We start from the raw sequence: 24929 nt of genomic DNA, 5'->3' as shown, positions 1-24929 counted from the left end.
TACCTGAACAGTTTCTTACCTGGAAAGGTCTCAGATCTTAACATCTCTTAGTTAAACCGGTTTGGCTGTTATGTCACAAGAACATCCACCTGTTGTCTGTGTTTGAAGGGGCTCAATCAAAAATATTGCTTTAAAAAAATACAAATCAGTTGTTTGGCAAATCTGATCAAACCGACATCATCCTGGTGTTTGTGTGCTAAAATATTATCGCTCACGCCGTGAATCGTTAATGAAGAAAATACTTACACTAACATTAACGCGTCTACAAACTCAGGATTAAGGTGTACATCTCCAGCCAGGAGTAGCAGCAGGACTTTGAGGCTCTGCCATTCCCAGATGTCGGGGTGATAGACCTGCTCCTGCCAGTTCTGCTCAGGCCTCTTTGAGACCAGATTAGAGTGAAGGATGGAAAAACCAAACAGATGAAGCTTTGTGGATTCACCTTTGGATAAGTTATCTGAACTCCCCCTCTTACTACAGATGATGAGAGCACCACAAAGTAGAACAGCATTAAAACATAGAGGCTGGAAGTGGAGCCCAACCAACCACCCCTCCTCTCAATGGCAGCCATCTTGTCTTTCACCTGAGTTCTTGTCTCCATTATTTGTATTTTATTATTGACGGCATTTTCCGTTGTGGAATTCTTGTAAAAGCTACAAGTAGCAGCAAAACAAATTATACTTTACACGTAATTACAGCTGAGAAGGACTGAAACCCATGAAACATTCACTTTACCTGCCACTAAAATGACAGAAAAAGAAACGTCCTGTGTTCACTGGTCTATGACTATGAGGTGAATATGAACCAGTGCACCAGATTATTGTGGATTTATGCCACAAAAATGTTTTAACTCTGCAACAGAACGGTTACAAATGGATGTACCGGCTTCAGAGCAACACAGGTCATTAAAACGCTTCATTATGTATGAGAAAGTGTTGACTACATAACGTAAAGGAAAATGTTTCAAGGACCAATGATCTGTTAGTTGGTTATTAAAAGGTATTTTTCATACATGTAATCAGTGAGAATAGAAACATTTTTGTATCTCTGTCAGGTGCTTTTAGCTGAACAAGGCAATTTAAACAGAATGTTTCGTAAGACTCACGATGTTAAAGCTTCAGAAAAATTTACAGCAAAAAATAGACTGAAAGTGGAGTGTGTTCAGAAATATTCAGTTTGACTGTGAAAGCTTTAAAAAAAGATAAATCTGATGCAGAAAAATAAAGTCCTATTGTTCTTTTAACCAGTTTTTAACTCCTTTCTGTGCATTTTTCATTATTTATGTATTTACGTGTTTTCATGCACTTTTTATTTATTATTTTTGTTTTTACCTGTGTTTGCCCTGCCTGATATTTTACCTGATATTTTATGTTCTACCTGTCAAAGCACTTTGTGAATTGTTGTTCTGGTAGATTAATCGCAGCAAATGGACTTGTTTGAGTTCCTTGAAGACGTTTCACCTCTCATCCAAGAGGCTTCATCAGTTCTGACTGACTAGTTGGGAGTTCCAGATACTTATATCCTTAAGGAGCCATTAACACCGGAGTTTCCGTTTCTCTGAAATGACTCCTTTAGGATATAAGTATGTGGAACTCCCAACTAGTCAGTCAGAACTGATGAAGCCTCTTGGACGAGAGGTGAAACGTCTTCAAGGAACTCAAGCAAGTCCAGTTGCTACGATTAATCTACCAGAACAACCATGACCTGGATGACTGAGAATCTTCACAGACTTTAATTGTTGTTCTTAAAGGTGCTACACAAGTAAAGTTATTGTTATTGCTTAATGTTATGGACTAAACATTAGGCTGCTGATACGGCATACAGAAAACTGAATAACACGTCCCACTTGCAGGGTTTGTGCGCCTTCCGTATTTTCCACCTTATGTATGAATAATTTCCCAGAACCTGCTTGAACTATTTCTGGTGGACGACAGACAAAAGGGCACAACGGGTGACAACAGATACAACAAGTGATGATACAGGAGGAGCCACGATGAAGGAAATGGAAAAGGAATCTGTCTGTGCAGGGAGGGAAAAAAGTAAACAAAAGAGGACACGGTAATAATGGAAACTTAAAAAAAATCATAAAAACAAACAAAGACAATGATTTCAACACAAAAGAATTTATTTTTTTTTGTGTAAAGAAAAAAAAAAAAAAAATCTGGAAGTGACAAAATGTTCTTCTATGCTTCCGAGCACACAGCCGTACAGGACGCCAACACTCATGCAGCTAAAATGAGAATAAAAGGACGACAAAATGTCTGCCGAACAGAATGCAGTACTGGTCTGATAAATACTGCATAAATTAAATATTTAAAAAAAAAAAAAACCTCAAGGTGATATAACTCTGTGGAAACACTCAGACAGCGTCGCAACAAAACAGAATGCAAACATGTAAACATACACAGAGGACCAGGAAGTAACACAAATGTAAATCAATGGCAAAATAAGTTACATTCAAATAGAACAATGTTTGTCTCTTTTAAAGCCAGACTTCCCAAATGCAGGTCATCGAAAAAAAAAAAAGAAAACAGAAAAACAAAAAACAGTGCCCTACTTTTTGTCTCCCCCGGGTCATATTACAGTTCAGACTGAGCTTTTCTACTCACTAATATTTCTCCATGTGAGTCGATCCGACGTCTGTGTGACTTTATTGCTGCACTTCTAAGCACTGATTCTCACTCTGGTAGATTTCACCTGGTTTCACATTTATGCTCGTATGTCACGACTGCAAACGTTAATTTGGTTTGACTTCATTTGAACAAACACGTTCTGGTGTTCAGTAGAGACAAAAGCAGCACTATTAAAGTTTGAAAATCTGGAGAATGACTGTTGCTATTTAGCTACTGAGCATGTTTTGACAGCTTACATGTGCCAGACTTTCTATCCATCTCGATCCCACTGCCTGCTTTCCCCCCCGAATGTGCACAAACTGGGGTCGATTCGAGCCTTTTTGTTTCCGAGGGTCGTGTACGAACACCAGCGCACAAAGACTAGACAGCTAGCGGCAGAAATAATCGCTGGATTTGGCAAAAGCTGTATTAGATTTGAATGCTCGACCTTTGACTGGCAGCTTTCCTTTTGGTCTGACTGAAGTGGAGCAGAAACGATTAATTGATCTGTTTGGACATTTTTCATGATCAGTTAATCGTTTTAGGTCATTTTATAAGCAACATTCTCAGATTTCTTCTTCTTTCAAGACAACATTTGCTTTTTTCTCCGTCATTTATCAGCAGCGACTCAATATCTTTGGTTTCTGGTCAAACTCGGTGAGCTTAGGTGTGACGTGCATTTTTCACTTTTTTTTGGATGTTTCACAGGTTTATGAAAATAGATGAATCAATAATATGACTAATCTAACCTAAACCAAAGTGACACATTCTCCCAATCTTGGTGCTTAAAAAAAACAAAAGAAAAAAGAAAAAAAGGCCTTCAGGACAGTGCAAAAGTCAAATCAGATATTATTGGATGTCGGTCTTCTCTTCATGTCATAATGAGCTGCTCAGTCTTGACGTCCACATTCAGTAGTTTTCATCAATCTTTGTTTATGATTGTTTGTCTCAAAAGATTGTCTGTATGGCTTCATATAAATTAAGATATACGGAAACATTAAATAGGTTTTATTATATTATACTTTCACTACTCCAGACTATATCCTGGCCTCCTATGATAAAATTTTGGATATGTCACTTCACAACTTAACATCTGTGCAAACCGTTGAAGCTAGGCACTACTACGCTGATCTGTAGGGGTAAAAATGTTTACATGGTAAATCATAACAAGATTATTGCATCAAGCGCAATAAAGTAGAACATCTAACTAAGATGTTGGCTTCACCAGCTGTATATATAAAATGATATCTAACTGAACCCAACATTTATGGTTCTATGGAAATGCTTCATGCTCCAGCTAAATGGCCCCACACCTCATGATAGGTCCAACAAACACCTTCTACTAACTATTCCATACAGTGGTCCAACATATTTCTACTCAGCTCTTTATTGCACTTCTATACTGGCTGAGAGCTAGTGTTCAGGGCGACGTTAGTGAAATGACTCCTTTTCCTTTTTCACAGTATTCAGCTTCGGGGAGTGAAATGAAAAGCGGTGGAGCTACGCAACACTGTCGTATTTGTTCTAGGCACTGAGAAAACAGTGCAGCCTATGAAATAAGACCACTATAAAGAAACACAAACAAAACATTGCACAAAAACGGTCTTAAAAATAACCATAAAAATATTTGTCTTACAAATTAAGAGCAAAAATAATAAAATTAAAGAAACTTTAAGGAACTTTTACAAAAAGCACAATAATGAAAAGTTTCACTGGTTTTGGTTCAGCAGCTGTGGGTTCACCTGCTTGTTCATATGCAGACCTCGCTGGTTTAGCAGTATGGCTTGTGTGCACACGAGTGCACAGGTTTAAAGAACGTCTGCAGCCAAATCACCTTTAGCCAGCACACACACACAAACATGTACATATTGTGTGTGTGTGTTGGTTAAATATGGCTCATTTTTAAGCAATGTCACCAACAACCAGTTTGGGAATTATCTAAGAAGAGAGACATGTGGGCCCAAACCAAACAGACACACAAACGATTGGACGATGGTCACACACACGTATCACCAGCATGTTTGTTTCCCACATTTCCCCCGTTCGTCTCGCTCTCCTGCTATCTCCACGGTCGCATTTTCCCCCTGACAAACCTTCCAGATGAAGTTCGCCTCAACCCGCACTCCCACCTCCCCTCCTCACGAAACATCCTCACCCTCTCCTCCCTCCTCTGTCTCTCCCTCTCTCTCCTCCTCCTCTCCGTCTGCCTCCTCTCTCTGACCTCTCGGGGCAACAACAGGGGCAACCTGCTCGGGATCTCCTTCTTTAAGAGGCCCAGAGTTTGGAGTCTGACCCGAACGCTGAGCGGCAGCTTTTTAAGCACCAGCTTGGCTAGTTTTAGCACTACGGTGTTAGCGAGGTCTGCCAGGACCCCGAGGGGGCGTTGACTGAAACGCCTTCCCCAGAGCAGGCCCTTGGCCACCAGAGAGGTGTTGCAGCAGCGAGCCTGGTACTCTAACGGCAAGGTCTTCAGGGGAACTGGGATTCTGGACTGGCGCACACCCCAGTTGCGCCCTGCTTTGGGAAACATTTCGTAAAGATTGCGCTCGGCCATGCCGCCCAGCACTGACTGGCACATGGCGAACAGCGGTCGCGGCAGGCGGAAAAGGACGCGCATGCAGAGCCGGTTGACTTTGCGCGGTGCGTGCTGGAAGAAGTCACGGGCCGGCCTGACAATCAGCACCACAACCAAGTAGAGGGAGAGGAAGAGGGAGGGGGAGCTGAGGAAGGAGGCTGAGATCAGAATCATGGGGATGTAATAAATCCCCAAACTGAGGGAGAGTCCTAAGCTGAAGAGGCCGCTGGCCCAGAGGCTGAGCGACAGGTAGGTGGAGAGCGACAGGGAGCAGCAGGAACGAAGGAAGAGGTACGAGAAGAAGAGCGCCAGGAGGGCGAGCTCAGCGGAGAGGAGGACAGAGGCCACCGAGGGCAGCGGAGGTGAGCGACGGAGGGAGAGGAGGAAGATGGAGAGCAGCAGCAGAGTGAGGTTGGAGGGTTGGGCAGCAGCAGAGAGGGAGAGGAGGAGGCAGATACCGTGAGAGAAGAGAGAAGGGAAGGAAGTCTGGGCAGGGGGAGGTGGGGGAGGGGGTGGGACGGGATCCAGCTCCTCTGAGGCGTCAGGGAAGTAAAACTCTGACAGCTCATCGATGTCTCGCTCGCGGAGACGTCTCTTTTCTAGGGAAGTGGATGAGATGAGCTCTGACGGACAACCGTCAGCCACGCCTCTGCCCTCTTCTTCTTCATCGGTGTCTACATGTGCAGTTTTACTGGGATTCTCCTCGTACTCCCACTGCACTCCTTCTACTTCCCTCACCTCTGTCCCCTCCTCAACCATTTTCCACTCATCTTCATCTTCTCTGCTATCATTTGTCTTCAGCTGACTGTCCTCGTCTACCTCATCCTTCATTTCAGCCACAGAAACTCCTTCCACCTCCTCTCCTTCTCTAAAACCTTCATCATCTACTACTGCTCCATCGAGCTCATCCCCAGCACCATACATCTCCTTCACTACCACCTTGTTCTCCTTTTCTAACTCGTCCTCTACTTCTACTGGCCCTGCCTCGCTGTCCCAGCTGCCGCTCTCCCCCTCTGGCGACTGGCTGTTTCCCTCCTCAGGAGACCCCTGGCTCTGGGTGCTCTCACTCACTTTGAGGCTCTTGGGCTGTTGGCGGACCTCCATGGCGTGCTTCTGACGCAGCTCTTGCTCACGCCTCTTGTTATACTCCATCTGGTTGGTGAGCTCCGTCTGGTGCTGTGTGCGGATCAGCTCGGCCCGCGTACGCTGCACCAAACTGAGCTGGCGGAACTCCAGCTCCTGGGTGGACTCGTGGTGACGCAGCAGCATGGCACACTCCAGGTCCTTCAGAGTCTGCTTTTTGTTCAGTTCCTAGAGAAGAAAAGGAAAAGGATGAAGAGGCAGGGAGCATATTGAAAGACTGCGTGGTGAGGAAACGTAGCAGCCTTCAACAGGACATGTGAGTAAGTGAGTATAAGAACTGGAACTGTGACCTTTAGAAAAGCCGACATTTATGTCCCAAAATAAAACACCACTGAAGGCTCAACATTTTATTCAAGGACCTTGCTCATGTTTTGTTTATACTGAAAATAAACGGGTATATTTTCAATCTGTGGGAAATACTGAAAACTAGTTTTACCAGTTATTTTAGGTTCAATTCAAAGTCATAAACAGTATTTAAATCTATGAATATTTTTCTGACGACAGTGTTTCTAGGAGGACTGAGTTGCTTTTCTAATGTGACTTTTAAAGCAGCACCTCTCTGAGCAGATCCTGCTCCAGGTTGTGGCGCGCTAGCAGCATCTTCCTCTTGTACTGGCGACACTGGAGCTCGTAGTACTGCCTCTGCCTCCGCAGCAGGCCGGCCTCTTCCTCTGCCTGCAGCTGCTGCAGACACTCCTTCTGGTGCACCAGCCACTCCTGTTTCTCCCGCTTTGGTGTCGACTGATTCTCATTAAGTTCCTTCAGTGGAAAGAGGTAGTACAGTATTAGCCAAGTTAGCAATATATCAAGCTGAAAGATCAGCGCAGCAACGTCAGTGTTATGATGCAACCTGAAATTCTACTGAAACCAGTTGGAGAAGCATCAGAAGACTGCAACCAATTTATGCGAAAGAGGAAGTGTGTTTAAACATCCTTCTCTTGCTGTGCTGGTCTAAAGCACAGCTCAGCTAATAGTTATGTAGTAAGGAGCTGATGGGTGACACAGCTCGATACAACTCAGAAGCACCTCTTTGAGCTGCTCCTTGCGTTGCCGATACTGCCGTTTCTGGGACTCCAGCAGACTGGTCAACTCCTTCTTCTGCTGGGCCAGGATGTGCTGCTGGAATTTCTTCTCCTCAGTCAGGACTGCCTTTGTCTGTAGAAAACAAACCAGAACATTACCATCAGCAATTTAAACAGGACAAAATAAAGAGAGAACCTCCACAGCGTGGGTCCCAAACTGCACCGACTCTTCACCTGTAACTATAAAGGACACAGTGGTTTGTCCCTCTCCATCATCCCATTTATTCCACACCTCTTTTCAACCCACATGCTGCATCAACGCTACTCATCTATCCCTTCGTTCTCAACATCACTTATACGACCACCAGCTCACCTCTTTCTCCAGAATGGCCTGGTGCTTCTTGTTGAATTTCTCTCCTTCCATTGAGAAGCTGTTCCTCTGATTCTCCAGCTCTTTGTCCAGTCTCAGCTGATGCTCGTCCATCTCTGCCTTCAGCTTGTTCTCCAGACCCATCAGCTGCTTCTGGTGCTGCCGCCGCATTCGCTTGTACCTGTGAGGGAAGGCAGAAGGACGTCAGCTGGACGGAAGAAGGTAAACTCTGACAGACACATTAATAACAAGGTTTTCACTTTACTTTGTTCCTTTTTAAGTTAAAAATGTTATGGGTGTCCTTATTCTTTCAAGTACAATCATGAGTGCAAATGAACTCGTCAAGTATTTGTTTTCTCTTCCTTTTAAAGCAGCATATGGCCTGTACACCAGCCCTGATTCCAAATCGTGACCTCACCCAGACATCTGCTCTCTGAGGGCCGAGCCCTGCTCGTGTTCCTGGATCTGACGGGTGACCAGGGAGGCCGTCCTGATGGTGGCAAAATGGTCTCGGCCTCGTCTACGTCTGCCCCCTCCTCCCCCACCGCCACCGGCAGATGAAGCTTCTCGCTGTGAGTCGACCTCTGGCTGATAGGGATCATCATAGATGTTGTCATGGCTCTGCAAAGAGAGGAAAAGGAGCACAAAAAAGATTTTAAAAACATGAAGAGTTACAAAGGGGAATTTTTAGTCTTTACTAAATGTCATCCTAAGACGTCACATGAAATACACTCCTCATTTAACTAGTCCAGTACTAATTCATTTGCTTTGGAAGCTGGTTTGTGTATGTGAGCCTGTTACCACCCAGTCAGGTGGTTTTCTGCTTCATTCTGTAGGTGGCAACACCGACAACTCTGCTGGGCAACTGCCGGCTAAAACTGGTGCTGCTTTTACTTTAGTTTCCCTCTAGGTGGTGCAAGTATGCATGTTTAAAACTGGTCTGACGACGGAAAAAACTGTTTCCCCTGTAGATTATCCACAACCAATGTAAAGTGAAATAGCTCAAGTCCTGCATCTAAGACCAAAAAACCCACAAAAAACCCAAAACAAAACAGATATTGTGCCACAAAGCAGTCGTCCAATGAAATACATTAAAAAATATTTTTACAAATTGAGTATTTTCATTTTAAAACCATTTTTGATCAATTATGATGTTATGACACCAGTGCTTGTTTTCTGATTGATATCATGTAAAAGGGGGACTGGGAGGGACGGGACTCTCAACCAGCGTATCCACCCACAGACAGTTTGGACTGACCAGGGGCTTGTGCAGGACGGAGCTGTTGGAGGTGACGGTGTGCTCTCCCTCCTGCATCATGGCCATCTCCCCGCTGTCATCGGAGCCGTCTGCCAGGCTGTTGACCGAGCTGCTCTGGGAGCTGGCGCTGATCGACATGGATGGCAGGGAGTGGGAGCTCTCCATGCTGTTGACTGTGCCAGTGCGCAGCATATACTGCTCCACATCCTGGCAGAAAGGAAAAAAGATGATGTTTTCAAAGCTTCTGGGAAAAGGCAGCACTATTAGGACGGGCTTTCTTTGCTCCACAGGGTGATAGTGGTGTATTTTTCAATTTATAGCATGCAGAAATTTGCTTATACTATAAAAAAAAGCTTTCCCAGCAGATGTACAGTAAAGTTTACATCATACTAACAGACACAGGTCTCTATTCTAGACAAGTTCAGCCCCACATTCTCTGAATTTTTTCATTTCCTTCTAGGGGAACAGCCAACCAGCATTACACAGGAACAAAGGCCTTTGTATGGAGAGGAAGAGGTTCTATGTAAGTAACTACAGCAAGTACAATACAAAGGCACGATGGATGCTAAAACCAGCTGTTTCAGGCAGCTCGTGTGTCCACAGTCTGACTACAGTCCTGCTAACTTTGTAATTCTGAGGCAATGCAAGCAGTTTTCACTCAACAAAATCACAACAATCCGATCAATACACTGACGTTTACAGTAAGCATAAGTGTTCAGATGAAACCCTGTTGTGGGGGTCCATATTTATTGCATAAGTCACCTTGCTACCTCTCTGCCTTCCCCCTCATGTTTCCTCTCAGCTCTCTGGGCCTCTTCCTCCTCCTCTGTCCTATTCTTACCTCTTCCTCGTCACCTCCTTCTGGTGCAGGACCGTTGTGTGCCTCATGAAAGAGGATTTTCTTCATCTTCCGGTACTGAAGGTTGTCCAGCTCGCGAACAGCATCCTTGGTACGTGCGATCAGGTCCATCACAACTGTCATGGGACGCTCTCTGCATAGGAAATGGTGCTGGGAGGACGGATGGGTCAAGAAAATGAGTGACGTGGAGACAGACGGGGAGTAAATTAATAAACACAGAATTCTGAAGGTGTGAGTTTCTAACTGAGTTTGATAGGTTGCAGGTCGATATAGCAGCACTGATACTATAGTAGCTGGCTATACAACAGATGATTGTATATTTACACTTTGCCTCAATTTTACTTGATCAAAGCAAGAATATTCTGGCAAATGATCCGTTCCCCCAACAGCAGCAAGCTGACCCGCGAGCTTTGCCAGTTTATGATGGTGCAAACAGTGAAAGCAAATATAAACAGAGACTACCAACAGGTGAAAAGAAACCTGAAAGATTTAATTAGAATTTCATTTCAATCTGATGTACAAAACATCCTCTGGGAGCACGGTTTGAGCCCCACACATAATGAGCATCCTCTTGCGACAACAATTAATATAATGATATCACGTTAAAATAATTTGTCCTCAGGTTGAAAGCTCTTCTGTCTTAGCTTTCCTCTTTTCTTAATCACAAAGATAATCCTCAACAGTCTAATAACACAAGCCTCCTTTTACCTTGAGCAGCACATCAGAGGTAGGTCTGTCCTGGGCGATCTTCTGCAAACAGGAGTCCACAAAATTGCGGAAATAATCCGACCTGAAAATGATAAAAAATGTCATTATAGAAGGCACTCGCGTTAAGATAGATGCAAACAGTCTGTAATGTTGGTCAGCTGCAACAACAAAAGATCAAAGCATTAACCTAAAACCTTTTAAAGATGATCTATTGTGGCAGTACAATGGAGCCAAACAGTATTGTCCCATGAGAAGTGTTGTGGGGTTTGTTTATAATGAACAAAGGTCCTTGATTCACTCCAAGAACATAAACATTTTGACCTCATCAGACTAACATTTTGATTCCTTTACCACTGATTTGTGAGTCACGGCAACAAAAGTAAATCAAGTCTCGCTCATATATCTTGTAAATTGCCTGGTAATGGTCTGTGAAATCCTAAATTCAATCAAGTCTTGTCTTGTTCACATAGCCTCAATAAGCTTTTCTTGTAAAACATAATCCATAGCAACAAAAGAAAACCATCCCGTTTGTCTACAACACTACAGACCGGTTCGGGAAGTTTCATCATCGCTCACCAGTGATTCGACTGCAACACAGGGCTCTCATTCTGGGCGATGTGGTATAAGGCACTCATAGCATTCATGTTGAACAGAGGAGGCTTCCTTTCCGCTAGAGATTGAAAAAACAAGGCATAGCGTGACAGAGAGCGGCAGATAAAGCGCAACATCACAAAAAAGAAAGAAAGAGAGAGAAAGAGAGAGAGAGACGAGAAAGCAAAGAAAATGGTTGGATGCTTTCATCTTTGTGAACACACACACACACACACACACAAAAACACTTGTGGGCCATTTTACGGCCATGCCTTACCCAGCTCTATGCAGGTAATGCCAAGTGACCACACATCCACCTTCCCGTCGTACTGACCCTCGTCCATGGCGAGGATCACCTCAGGGGCCATCCTGCATGGAGGAAACAAGAGCAGAGCTACAGCAATTCAGCCATTTCCAGCTCTTTTCCTTTGATCTTGGACCAACAGAGAACAGCACCTCGGGGCTCACTGTCATTTCCAACGTCCACACCACATGAACACACATTAGGAGGGTTAGGCTGCCTCATGTGCAGCAACAACAGGAACTTGTAGCTGCTGAATGGTGGAAAACACAAGTAGTGCTAAAAGATGAGCTGGAGGGATCGCTGCTACCAGCTGCTCAAATGCATATAGAAATATACATGGAAGTAAATTTAAGTGTGTCAAGGAAAATAAGTGACTGAGTTCAAATACCTAAATTTAAAGGCTCAGTTCTCCTGCTGATCAGCATCATTCAAGTTTCATTCTTCATGCTTTGAATAGATTTACATCCAACTTTCAGGCGGACACACCAAGATGGAATCTATTCGCTTCACTAAGTGTGACAATGACTGAAGCACAGATGTGTGTCACTGGTTATCTAAAGCTTAGAGCATTGCAAACACAACTGAGCGTACCATCACCTTTACCAGCAGCCATTCAGTGTAAGAGAAAACTTTTTTTTTTTTTGCTTTTTCTTTCACTTTAACTTAATGTTGCATTTAATTGCCGTCATATACAGCAGCAAACCCCAGGAACTGATGCCTGCCTGTGCTACAGTGTCATTACATCCTATTGAACTGCTTCACGTGTCTCTCTCTTTCTAAACTCTGTCCAAACTCAACAAAACATTTCATACTACGGCTGCATTACATTAAGAGGGGTTAAGCTAACATCAGAAATAAATAAATTACTGCGATAAATAGGCCAATCATGATCTCAACGTTGATCAAAATAATTGTGATTATTAGATGACAGCTGCTCTGTCTGCAGTGTGCCACCACAAGAGGCAACACAACCAGCCTGTTTGACCATTTAAATCAGCATCACACAGGTGTGTGTGACGACTGATAAGTCATATCTGAGTTCTATGCAAACCAAAAAATTATTTTCCATGGAGCTGGCAGTGTTACGGCGTGTGACAGAGGTTCTAGTTGGCTCAAACTCTAAAAACTGTCTTTTCAGTCTTTTTTCAGCCGTTTAAAATATATTTTTAGATTTTCTGTGCAGATGCGTTCCCTCACTAAATCACCCCAATCCCTCCAGAATTATGATTTCTTCTCGGATAGTTATTCAAGTCATCTGGTGAATACTCCGTTTTCATATCACAGTAAAACTAAATATCACAAAGTCTGCCTCAGCATGGACCTTCTTTTATTTTGGTAAAAGTTTGTTTGGCACAGTTGACGAATACTGATGAGGTTCAAGTTTTTATAAATCATTCACATTTACTCCAATTTTTCTAAAAACATAATCTAATGACAAGGACGACATGAGCAGAAAGTTTCATATTTTACCAGTAAGGTGTTCCCACGAAGGAGTTGGCTGGAGCGACGATGGAGGCAGAGCCAAAATCTCCCAGTTTGACCTGACCTGGCTCTGTGAGCAAGATGTTTCCTGCTTTCACATCCCTGGGAGAGAGAGAAATGATCCGACAGGAGAGAATGACCGGTCAGGAAAAACGTGAGGATGACAAAACAAATAGAGAGAGAAGAAGCATTGTTGGAGGCCGGGGAGTCGCAAGATGCACTGAAATGTGTTGCTGTACAGTGTGTGAGCACAAACACCATTGCATAAGCTTATCACAGGCAGCACAGTTTGTGCTTTCTCCCCTGTATTTGTTTTCTTTCTTGTCAGAAGTGTGGGGGAGGAGAGCAGAACAGATACAGATAGTGAGAAAAGAAATGGGGGTTACCTGTGAATCATGTTGTGAGAGTGAAGATACACCAATCCCTGCAATGCACCATGGGTTATGGCGGCTATTTCCACTTCCTGCAGGGGTTTCTTGTGAACTGGGTGACGAGACACAATAGGGGATGTCAGGCGTTGTTTGATTGAATAACTGTCTCATATAACTAACTCGTCAGTGTTTTGTAAACGTTCCTTTGTCGTTGTTTTTTTTCTACTTACCTTCTAAAAGGTCAGAAGCTGAACCCAAGCAGTACTCCATCACCAGCTACAAGAGAGACAGGAGAAGTGTTAAACTACAGTCCAGGAGCGTTACTTGACCTGAGTGGAAAGAGGTTTTTGTACCAGAGGCAGCGTTCTCTAAGATTTCACTACAATTATCAAAGTAGGAAAGCTGTTGTCAAACTACGGTGCAGCCTAGAAAAGTGTTCTCATGTCCACCTTAGCGTTAAAGATCAAGGTCTGCCATTCTGTACAATAAAAATACATATGTGTCAATATTACAAACAGACTTATACAACACAATACATAACTGCAATCATTTGATTTTTAACATTTTTTTTTTAATCAAATCCACTTTCTCATAGGACCGAGAACCTTCTGAGGACGTCTGGAACTAAAGCTGCGTTTTGGCAGGAGGAAGCAGACACTAAATTTAAATCCTACTTCCAGGTTCTGTTGTTTCAGGAAGTTCTGGAGCTGACCGACAGTGATCAGTCAAACGTCGTCTCTACATCTCGCTTACCGCTTCATAGACAAAAAGGAAGTACTAGAGCCCACTGGCATCAATTCTATTTTTTGATTTGCGCTTGTTTTACACAGAGACAGAGTGAAGATGAAGGCTTTAAGTCTTTTATCCTGTACATCTAATACAGTCATGCAGATGTAAACACAACGATGAACAACTCTTTTGTCGTATGAAAACTGCACTTCGAATGCCGCTCTTTTATAATCCGTCATTCAAATGCTTAAACCCTGTCAACCATAAAACCAGGCTGTTTATTGAAAGGCATGTTATTATCATCATAACAATTCTAATCACCATAAATGACATCATTTCACAGAACTAAGAACCTGTAAAACCAGAACACATCACTGGATTTTAACTACTTTCCAACCGTCCTGAACTGTAACCGTGTGTGACTTCTGCTTTCATCTGGGAAAATGAATCAAAGCTAAAGCTTATAAAAACTGGGATATTTCATAATCAAAATCACCTCATTCTAAAAGTACCACCTTCATTTAAAAAATCTGCCAAAAATAGTTTGGACGGAGCAGATTCTGGGCTTCTCAGCACCACCAAGAAGCTGTTGATGATTCAGCTGCAACTGGCAGCTATGTGGCAAAAACTCAGGGGCTGGTTGGTGTTAATACAGAGCAGATACTAGTATGGAATTTAAAATGTAAGTGGTGATATATCTGTCGTATGTAGAGTCACTTTTTTTTGCAGTGTTGGTAACACCTGTGGACACCTGTACATGTTGATTCCAGGTTTTCTCTATTTGTTTAGTGATATATGGCATTATAACATTACAGTTGTGCTGCTTCCATGCATGTACAGGACTTGTGAAGTGAACAACAGTGGTGCACATTGAAAACGTACACAGGAAGGTGTAAGAAACCTTTCCAGTTTCTAGCTTACTTCCTGGGTTTAGTTCCTGGTATATCTTGTTCAAAAAGGGCCATTAATGGTGCAAATATTTGCACTAAAAACGCTTGCAGGGAGAAAGCCTGCTATGAAATATGTTGCCACACTTCCAGGCAAGACTTGTGTGTCAGTGGGACCAAAGCATTAACATACTGAAAAACACACTGTGCACATATAAACCAATACAGTTTATTACAAAAGCTGCAGTAGGTCTGTACCGCACCATCACATTCCACTCACCCAGGCTGTGTGCTCTCTCAGGTAGCAGCCACGGTACTCAACGGTGTTGGGGTGGCGCAGTTTCTGGAGGAACTTCACTTCCTTGATGATATCCTGCCATTTCTGCAACGTGAGCAGAGTCACGATCACTCACGAGCAAGCTTCTCCAAACTGATCGACAGCAGGTGAGTCGTCAGGTCTTACCTCATTGGACTGCTTGCCGCTGTAGGACATCTTCTTGATGGCCACCACCTCATTTGTGCGGATGTCATGGGCCTAATGTGGAAAAGGTTAAGAACAAGACACAATAAATGAGTTAAAGCTGCGGATGCTCCTTAAACAGTCTTTCTATTCTCAATAGATATGCCTCTGCTTTGTTAAGGTTGAGCATCAACCGATGACAGCTGGCTGACGGCTCCAAATGCAATATTTTTTTTTTTTTTCACAAAGCACTTGCGAACGCTGTGATTCATCAGGCGTTTTTACATTAGACAACAAAGAAATCACCATTACATAAAACAAGGCTTTCTGCTCAGCTTCCTTCCTTCCCTCTCCTGTCCATCCCTTCATCCATGACTGGCTCTTTTTCACCCTTCATTAAACAGGGCTTTTCATCCACCGCTGGAAAGTTGTTCTTTGTCCCCGACTCACACTGTGTTTTTAGTTTTGCCTTCTCTCCTGCCACCTTTCATCTTCGGCTGACAGGTTTATCCACCTTGTGCTCTCATTCCAAGTGCCATCATATTTATCTTCCCTACTTTCTAACAAACACCATCTCTGACCAACAATATCAGATGTACCATCGATCGTCAGCTGTTTTCCTTTACTGTGCTTACATTTTCTTAACATCGGGCGCTCTGATCCGAGCTAGATTCATCACCGTAACCACACACATAATGGTACCTCGTATTGAATGATGTGAACAACCAGCCTTCTCATTATATCTATAATCACACTCAGTGGAAACATTTTGGATTATACCATGAAAACGTTAGTAGCAGCAACTATGTGATGGAGCCTGGGTTGCTAGAACAAACGAGAACCATCAGAGCTGTGACTGCTAAGATGTAGCTTATGTTTATGATGCAGTTGTGCTGCAGAACTTCAGAATCCACCTTTTTACTGGCTTCACCAACAGCATATTGTTGAGTTTTTGTTGGGGGCTGTTGTGTCTTTAGTTTGTGGACCCACATGAGCAGGGTTCTCACCAGCATTCTAACAGAGTAACGGCCCGTTACGCTGCTGCCTGAAAAAATTACGCTGCAAATTGGGCCGTTACATTGTTTTCGAGGGGATGTAGCAGAAAAATGATCATTTCTCTACACTGATTGGCTATAGCAGCGTTAGCAGCCAAGACGCTATGAAACGTCCATATTTTTCACAGACTTTGTGTAATATAGTTAACATCTACAGACTAGAGTAGACTATGTTAGGGATAAAGTAAAGACAAATGATGACAGCATCATCAAGACGGCAAAGTGGAATCACTGTTTAATACAAAGTCGTCATTCAGTGAACACCTGTAGCTTATGGTGACACTTTATGATCTGTCTAAAAAGTACATGCATGTCTAACAATATAATATGTAACAATAATAAGTAGAAGACGAGTATATTTTTATGTTTGCAGAGCTCATTTCAAAGCTTAGCTCTCACGTCTGCTGTAGCCGCTTTAACTAAATACAGCCAAAGTGTTGCAGCAGCCACTTCCTGAATTCTTTGTGCTCAATGTAGCCAGAGAACAATTATTTTCAGGGGTAGTTATATTTTCAGGAAATGTATTTTTTTTGCCTACATAATGCCAAAATAGCAACAAATTTCCATCTTAAAGGAGTAAAACATGAGGTTAATTTGTCTGAGCAGAGACAAGAAAAAGCCAATGCACTACACAAGATATTAATTTTCATTTCATTTGTATCACATTGTTTATACATGTATTGACAGAGTGACTCATTTTGTTCAGTTTTTCAGTTTATTAGCACTAAAAAAAACGCATCAGAGAAATATAAAGGAGACCACTTTCATGGGCATTCCAGGAGATGTGTTCAGTGTACGTGGCTAAAAAAACAGAATTATTTCCATATTCCACAATTCAAGAACAAATTTTGAACCCAGTAAATTCTCATTATGGCTTCACAATCTCACATATTGATATTTTACAGATGTATTTATATGAGCAAGTTGTTGAAGCTACAGACTAAACTTGCTCATTTCTTCATCAGGGAATTCAGTGAAACATTTCACTTGATGTATAATAATCCACCCAGAATGCATACAGCACAAATTTTAGGTTTGAAATGAATAGCTGATCCACATAATTGGTCCAGCTGTCAGAGCTTCAATACATATAATTCAGTTTTCAAATTCGTATTTAGTGGCAACAGACAGCTACTCCTTAGAGCCTCGCAACTACAATCAACGTGAAACGGTGTACATTGCTTAAATGAAAGCAAAGAAAGACGCATGTTCACTGAAGAGGTAAAGTGAAATAGTCATAATTCTACATGGAACAATAACACAGTTTGAGTTTAGCTTCGCACAAACCCGTTATTACAGTAGGTAGGGGCTGGCATCAAAGTGAAGGGCAAGAGCAAAAGAGCACATTAGGGGAAAAAAAGCGAGCCTTCATTCACTCGTTCAGTCCTTAATGGAGACGTGGAAGCAGACAAAAATTCTTTTGTACGTGTTGAAAAATGCAAACTGTGTTGGTCTCCTGTTACTTTATGTTTTACAAAATGAAAAACTGGGCAAATGGGAGGACAATAGCATGAAATTTAATAGAGAGGAAATATGTTAGTGCCATCTGCAATGTCTTCATGAATACAGTTCCCTATAATACAGCTGCCTGTAAGTGGGAACCTATCTAACCTGGATGGTGTCGATATTCTACAGCTATTACATTTTCCAATCATCATTTCCTTCATAGTGATGACTTAAAGCAAAAAAGACAACGAATGCCTGTTTAAGTTGTAGGAAATCACTTATATGGACAAAAAACTACCCTTAAGGGCTCTAACGTGTGAATTCAACCTTCACGACTACTGACCCAAACACCAAGGAAAAGAACTCACGAAGTAGACTGCTCCGAAGCTCCCATGGCCGATCTCCCTCAGGTCCGTGAAGAGCTTCTCGGGATCCTCCCTGGAGAACAGCTCAGCCACCTCCGGGTCCTTCAGGCTCCCGGCCCGCACACTCGACGGCATGGCCAGCGCCTGGTGAGCATGGAGGAGACACACTGGGTGAGCGTCTGTTATTTGGAAGGATTACCAACATTTGTGTCGGAAACACGAGTTGCCTAGGAAATCTGGTCTAGTCTGTCACACGCTGTATGATCGACACACTTGGATCTCTCGTCCAGAAGAAAAATAAATAAATTGTGCTCAACTAAAAATGATCAAAGTCCAAAGCACAAAAAGGACATTTTCTTTTAATCCTTAGAAGGAAATATTTGCGCTACATCCTTGTGTCAACCAATTATAGAGAACACCATATATATTATTAAGAAAAAAAATACATAATACTGAATTACTCTTAGTTCCACGACTCCACGAATCCCACCAATGACCAACACACCGGTCTGCGGCTCCATGCAGCATTTGTCGTTCCACTTCGCGGGATCGAGTCACTTTGGTTCATGTGTAAACAGCGTATCCTGCTCCTACAACTGCATTTAAAGTGTCGAATAAAATACCAATCTGTGCTGGCTCATATGGATGGAAAATATCAAAGTGCCCATCAGCTTCAAATGACCATCAAGCCACCCACCCATTCATTCATCCATCATCATCCATCTGTCTCTCTACCAGGAATATAGGGCAGAACAATACTGGCAAAACTCACCACTGCTGCATTTCACATTTTTACATTTAACATACTCAAAAATGATGATTTTCCAAAAATGTCACAGGATATATACAGATACTGCTTCTGTGGATGCAACTGGGAATGTAAAAGAAATGAACACCTTCCTTTTTGGACCACATAATCTTTTTTTATGCAATCCAAATATCATAAAATGGCAGATGCAGCATCTTTTTCCTCCAGCAATTCTTTTTGTAATGGTTTCTTTTATCTCCCTGACTCATGGAAGCATGATTCAAAAAAAAAAAAAAAAATCCATGCAAATGCTTTGTATTTTTAGTCAAGCAAATCATTCCTCTCCCACAATGATTCTGACTGGTCATACACTGGTCCTTCAGCAGCCTGCACACTTGACGACACGACCACCGCCATTAAACAGCAGCAAGCTGGACGCTGAAGAGGCCAGCGAACAAAACACAGTAAAGTCAGACTAAATAACCGAGACTTCTTGCAAGCAGTCAGATGTTAAGATGGTGAAGGTCTGATTTGTCTTTGTACACATTTAAAGTGCAGCGTTGATTCTAAGAGGACATAGTGTCCATCCCACTGGAAATACATGGATTAAAGCTGAGGTAGTGGTCATGAGGAGACACTAAATGGACATTTAATACACAATGCTGAAATGTTAAGGACGACACTGATGATTAGAATGTTAGAAATCTGATTACACAGTGTTGGCTGGGAAGGATTTTTTGATAGTGAAGTGCCGTCAGATTTTCAGGACTGATTTTTAGTAATCAAGGAGATTGACGACCTTTATTGGGAGCTGATGTACTTCAGAAGCAAAAATGTAAATCTTAGTGTGAAATTTTGGAAGACCAGAAAATGCCATAGGTTAGTCTATGCTTTGCATATGTTACAATACAAGGGGAACTTTTCAACATTTACTCTAAAGCGTTGATAGGTTATCACCTGTAATGTGTAATCAATCAGATAGTGCTGTGGGAGGGACACTGCTCAACATCACAGATTGGTAGATAGAGATAGACAGCCACATCAGAACCATATCGGAACCACATCAGAGCCACATCAGAGCCAAATCAGAACCATATCGGAACCACATCAGAGCCACATCAGAGCCACATCAGAGCCACATCAGAACCACATCAGAGCCACGGTAGCACATTCTGAAATAAACATATTTTATAAGGAATGCATTTCTTTTTTTAAACAAATGATATCGATCATCAATAAAATGCTGATTCTAGGATCAGATGTTGGCTGATAATCAGTCAACTCCTACTTGATGACCTTAGATCTGTCTTTTTTTTTTTCCTTTCTGTTTGAGCTTGGACTGAGAGGTGTGTTTTACAGCATTAGGGGTGAATTCAACAGTCCAGCTGCAGTACAAACAGATGAGTCCCTGTAAAGCAGCAAAAAACACATTTCTCAAGATAAAATCAAACTGTCAGGCAGTTTAGCAGGACCATGATTTGCCTGCTGAGCTGGAACAGTTTGACCACAAGATTTACCTGTTTTCAAAGCACACAAAACCCCAAACCACAACAAAGTTCGACAGCCCTATAAAAAGCTAATCAAAGGTTTCCTAAGCAAATATGGAGAAGCAGCACAAAGGAGCGGTGTTCATTACAGGTGTACAGTTTAAATACAGTAGCTCTTCTATGCTCATATTGATTGTATTGATTTTCTATTATGTCCTATGAGGTAAGGTAATATGACACTACATACTGTGAGACAACGGTGTGCTTCATCAAACTGTCGACTTCAAAAATCAACCAGAAAAACATCAAATGCTGTCTTTTTAACTGCTGTCATATCACAGCATTGCAGTATTTAATTCCTAAAATGGTTTTTTACATTTAGCTACAGCATCAAATTATTCTGAATTATTTATTGACTGCACCGTGATTAAAACACAACATGTGAGCTACTACAGAAGGCCTACAGAAAGGCACAACAGTCACAGTGTTTTAATACCAAACTTCAATCATTTGGGGCAGCAAATATCTTTTTGCAAATGGTCAACAAAGACACCGGTTTTCAAATCATCTGTGATGTTTGCGCACCAGAGGCCACCATTCCCAGCTCCCAGTGGTACACAGTGAATGCTCCTGTGTGGCTGCAGTGCAGACAGGAGCTGCTCGTTTGTGTGATGTGCTGTCTGTCAAGCAAACACCCTGGAAATCATGGGCTGTTAGGCTTTTTGTCAGAGGGTTAATGTGGACAACAGCAACTTAGCAGGTGAGCCGTCAATCTCTGCAAACGCGCTGAAACACAACATGCATCATTTGAAGCATTCCTGTCAGGGCCATTTTGCTTCTGCCAAAGAGGAAGCAATTTGGTTCCCTTTGAAAAATGAGAAGTTCTTTAAATATTGCAACAAAAGCCAAAAGCAAGCTCTTGATCTATTTTTTAAGAACCCATCCATGTCACACTCACACCAGGCACAAGAAAGAAAGAGGCAGCCAGTGCTGCAAATATGTGGCTCCATCCAACACCATCTTTCTCTTAGACCTACATGTAAATCATAATCTTGGAGCACCCTGGGCATATTGCAGAAAACAAAACGCATATTGTCCTTGGTTGCTCAGACAGAGAAGTAATTATCTAGATATGTGCTTGCCATCACCATCATGCTCAGTGTGCATCTCAGCTGAGCAGGCTGGATGGCTTTTGCACTTGGCTGGTCAATTAGGCTATCTTTGCCCACCAAAGAAATGTATTCAACAGTAGCTAGACAACAACTCCAGCCTGACTGGGTGTTCAGGGTGCAGGCCAACAACAAGCTTTCATGTCAATGTCAACGTCTCCAGGATGTAAAAAAAATAAAAAATGAGGCAGCTAATGATGCTAGCTGGCCTCTTCCCTGCGAACCGAGGCAGAGATGCGCATTCGGCTGCATTTCCATGTTGAATGATTTATAACATGTCTTACCGTGGCTTTTGGGATCCACTGTAGCTAGCTCAAGAGCTAGCTCACTGGCCTGGCTGGAAAATATTGGTCTCACTCCCCTTTCCTCGGCACTGGTGTCTATTCAACACGAACAAACCACATTCTGCCTGTCGACGCTTTTACTTAAACTCCTCGCCATCCTGAAGCTCCCAGTCAATTGGACAGCTAGCGCGTCTGTACGACTTGACATGAGTTAAGTGGCAGTCAGTTGAAGTGACAGCTAGCTGACTGACGCCTGCCTGCCTGCCTGGCTGCCAGCTAAGCTAGCCAGCCTTATCCAGAGAAAACCAGGGGCTAGCTCTGGCTGCTGTTAGCAACCCCGCTAACTAAATAACGTAACGCCAGGAGCTGCCCGGGAGGTTTTCACTGGCAAACTGATTCATTCAAATCCGAGGCTCGGCTCCCTTCTCCGCTTTGCACTGTCATTACGTTACTGCAGCCGGCGGATTTCATCTCCCGTTCGTGTTATCCCCATTTTGCTCGACTCTCATCCGTTTTTGTTCAGGACTTCATGATGGCGGAGCGGGGCGGGAGCCGAAAGGAAAACGGAACCGCTCTTCTTCGACGCTCCGGCAGCGGCAGCGGGAGCGGAAACACCGCCCCCCGTGGAGCAGACTGTCCAGGACACGAGGATTCTGGTGAGATTCTGCCCAGAAATACATTTTATTTAAGACGCTTTAATGGCAACATGACACACATATATCTAAAGTGAGATGAACACCAGAAAAAAGGTAAGAATCTGTTTTCGACGCTTAGCAGGAGCGCTTCTAGAAACTTGTTATAGGGGTGTCACACAGAAACCAAAAAACAAAGGTTTAGAGGGCTGGTTGAAAATTAGGTTAATTTGAGAGTTAGAAAATGACATTATGATTTGTTTTGTGTTCTTATTTTACAGTTAATGTTACTAAAATCTGATGCACATAGCCTTATGCACTCCAGGCAAAACATCCAGTTTATATATGAATTCAATATTGAAATTTGTTTCCATGTGTAGTGATAGTTTATTTAACCTCTTAAGACCCACACGCCTGGACATTACATTTTGGGTTATATTACCACAGTAGTTTTTTTTTTATTTTTTTTTATTTTTAATATTTGATTATTTTGTTATTATTTCATCATTACACATTTCATTTTTAAATATTTTTTATTTAAAAATATGTTTAACATATTTTTTAAAATATATGTAAAATATATTTTACATTCTTTATATTTTTTTTATTCCTCTTTACTATTTGATCAGATCAAGTGTCTGTCTTTGTCTTATTGTCTGCTTTGTTTTACCCTTTTCATTGTGATTGTAGCTGGATGTTGACAGAAAATGCACCAACAGATACGATCAGAGTGAGGACATTTGAACACCTAAACAAAGAGAAGTAGATCAGAAGGAACTAAAGCTGTCAAGTAAATGTACTGAGGTAAAAAGTAAATAATTTTTCTTTAAAATGTGGTGGAATACACATTTAAAGTACATCTAAGTGGTGCGACTGAGTAAACGTATTTACGTCTTGCTTGCCACTAACAATCAACTTAGAACCTTCTCCTCCTAAATCAGTCATCAGTGGATGTAATTTATACACGATCATCAAAATCATTATGAAATTAGAGGAAATGTGTCACCACAGTTTGGCTTTTAATTCTAATCCAAATCTCTTCGTTATTTCACTAAACAGCTGTCTGGCAAAAGAGACTAGTCAACTATTTTTTTTGTAGGGAATGAATACTTCTGGTCAGGGTAATGGAAGTTTTTAATCATCTGATAGACGCTTTTACTGTTTAGTGGTAGAAAAATGGAGGTAAACTGTATTTTACATTGAAAAAATGATATATATTGTGATGAAATAAATGATCTGGAAACACAACAGAGTAACTATTGATAGACAAGATAAATAGACTGAATTATATTTTGTGTCAAATACTGATTTTTTATTATTTTTTTTTAAAAACCTGACAAATAAAGTTGCTTATTGAGTGTAAAATCACCTAAAAGTCCAGTATTGCCACGAATCAATCACCGAATCATGCTCACTGATTTGCAGCATTGCCCACAAGGGACTGGTAATAAAAAAAAGAGAAATTATAACATATCAACAGTGCAAAAAAGAAAAAAAATAACCCCATCTCTAGTACATTCTATTGCTAGACTCTAATACAATCCATGCAAATCCACATAGAGCCGAATGTCTAAACCTTTTCAGCTTCAGATCTGCTGAACTTCTTAAAATAGTTTTTATCTAAACAATGAGTAACTGACCTCAATACTATGATATGTAGTGGTCACTGCCACTGTCCGCCCTCAGCCGACCACACAGATGTCAGGTCAGGGATGCGTCCATTTAAAGAGAGCCCAGTGTTTGGGATGACAGATTATTACATAATCCTTTCTGAGAAATAAGGACGCTATAGGAGGTTTGGCTGCTAAAGTCTGGCCTTACATAAGTGCACATGTGTGGACCATGTTGTTTACATTGACAGATGGATACGCTTTAATTGAAAGTTTTAATCTACTCGAATTAAAGTAATCTGAAATAAATTGTTCTAATAGCCACACCTTGTAGATGCTATGACATGATGTGACAGAAGGACATGTACATGACCCACCAGCATGACGCAGATGTTTTGGAAAACTTCAGACATCATTTTTTTACAACTGTGTCCAGCAAGTTTATGGGGTACATATTCTGAGACTTATTTCGATTCCTTTTTATCTAAATGGGTTTAAAATGTTCCTTCTGTCATGCCGATCTGATGGCAAACGATCTCGGCTCACACAGACATACGTCACCGCAGTCACACATATGGCTCGTTTGGCCCAGCGTATGCTCCGGTAATCCACTCACTATAATCTCAGAGTTGTGCATTTATAGCTGACTCACCACTAAAAACATAAAACTACCCCGTCACCTTGATATGAACATTATCATTCTCAGTTGCTCATCAGGCTGTAAAACTTCATAAATGACAATCAGTTACTATAATGTAGAAC

General features: G+C 42.0%; 1 protein-coding gene across 1 annotated transcript in view; it reads right to left on the bottom strand.

The window, feature by feature from the left end:
* taok2b (TAO kinase 2b) overlaps positions 1 to 22477 on the bottom strand; it is a 29921-nt gene extending 7444 nt beyond the window's left edge. Inside the window, 17 exon segments of the mRNA XM_008302518.1 lie at positions 6259 to 6498; positions 6886 to 7089; positions 7357 to 7485; positions 7726 to 7903; positions 8141 to 8242; positions 8886 to 9187; positions 9822 to 9989; positions 10548 to 10629; positions 11124 to 11217; positions 11416 to 11507; positions 12913 to 13026; positions 13311 to 13407; positions 13526 to 13571; positions 15192 to 15293; positions 15375 to 15446; positions 18241 to 18381; positions 21926 to 22477. Of these exon segments, the coding sequence (XP_008300740.1) occupies positions 6259 to 6498; positions 6886 to 7089; positions 7357 to 7485; positions 7726 to 7903; positions 8141 to 8242; positions 8886 to 9187; positions 9822 to 9989; positions 10548 to 10629; positions 11124 to 11217; positions 11416 to 11507; positions 12913 to 13026; positions 13311 to 13407; positions 13526 to 13571; positions 15192 to 15293; positions 15375 to 15446; positions 18241 to 18372 (2154 nt within the window). The 5' untranslated portion in view covers positions 18373 to 18381; positions 21926 to 22477.
* Positions 22478 to 24929: the final 2452 nt, after the last annotated feature.

The sequence above is a fragment of the Stegastes partitus genome, unplaced genomic scaffold (genome assembly GCF_000690725.1).
Source record: "Stegastes partitus isolate 25-593 unplaced genomic scaffold, Stegastes_partitus-1.0.2 Scaffold1826, whole genome shotgun sequence".
In the NCBI taxonomy this organism is placed as follows: domain Eukaryota; kingdom Metazoa; phylum Chordata; class Actinopteri; family Pomacentridae; genus Stegastes; species Stegastes partitus.
Note: the sequence above shows the minus strand (reverse complement) of the source record. Positions and strands in the feature narration are given on the sequence as shown.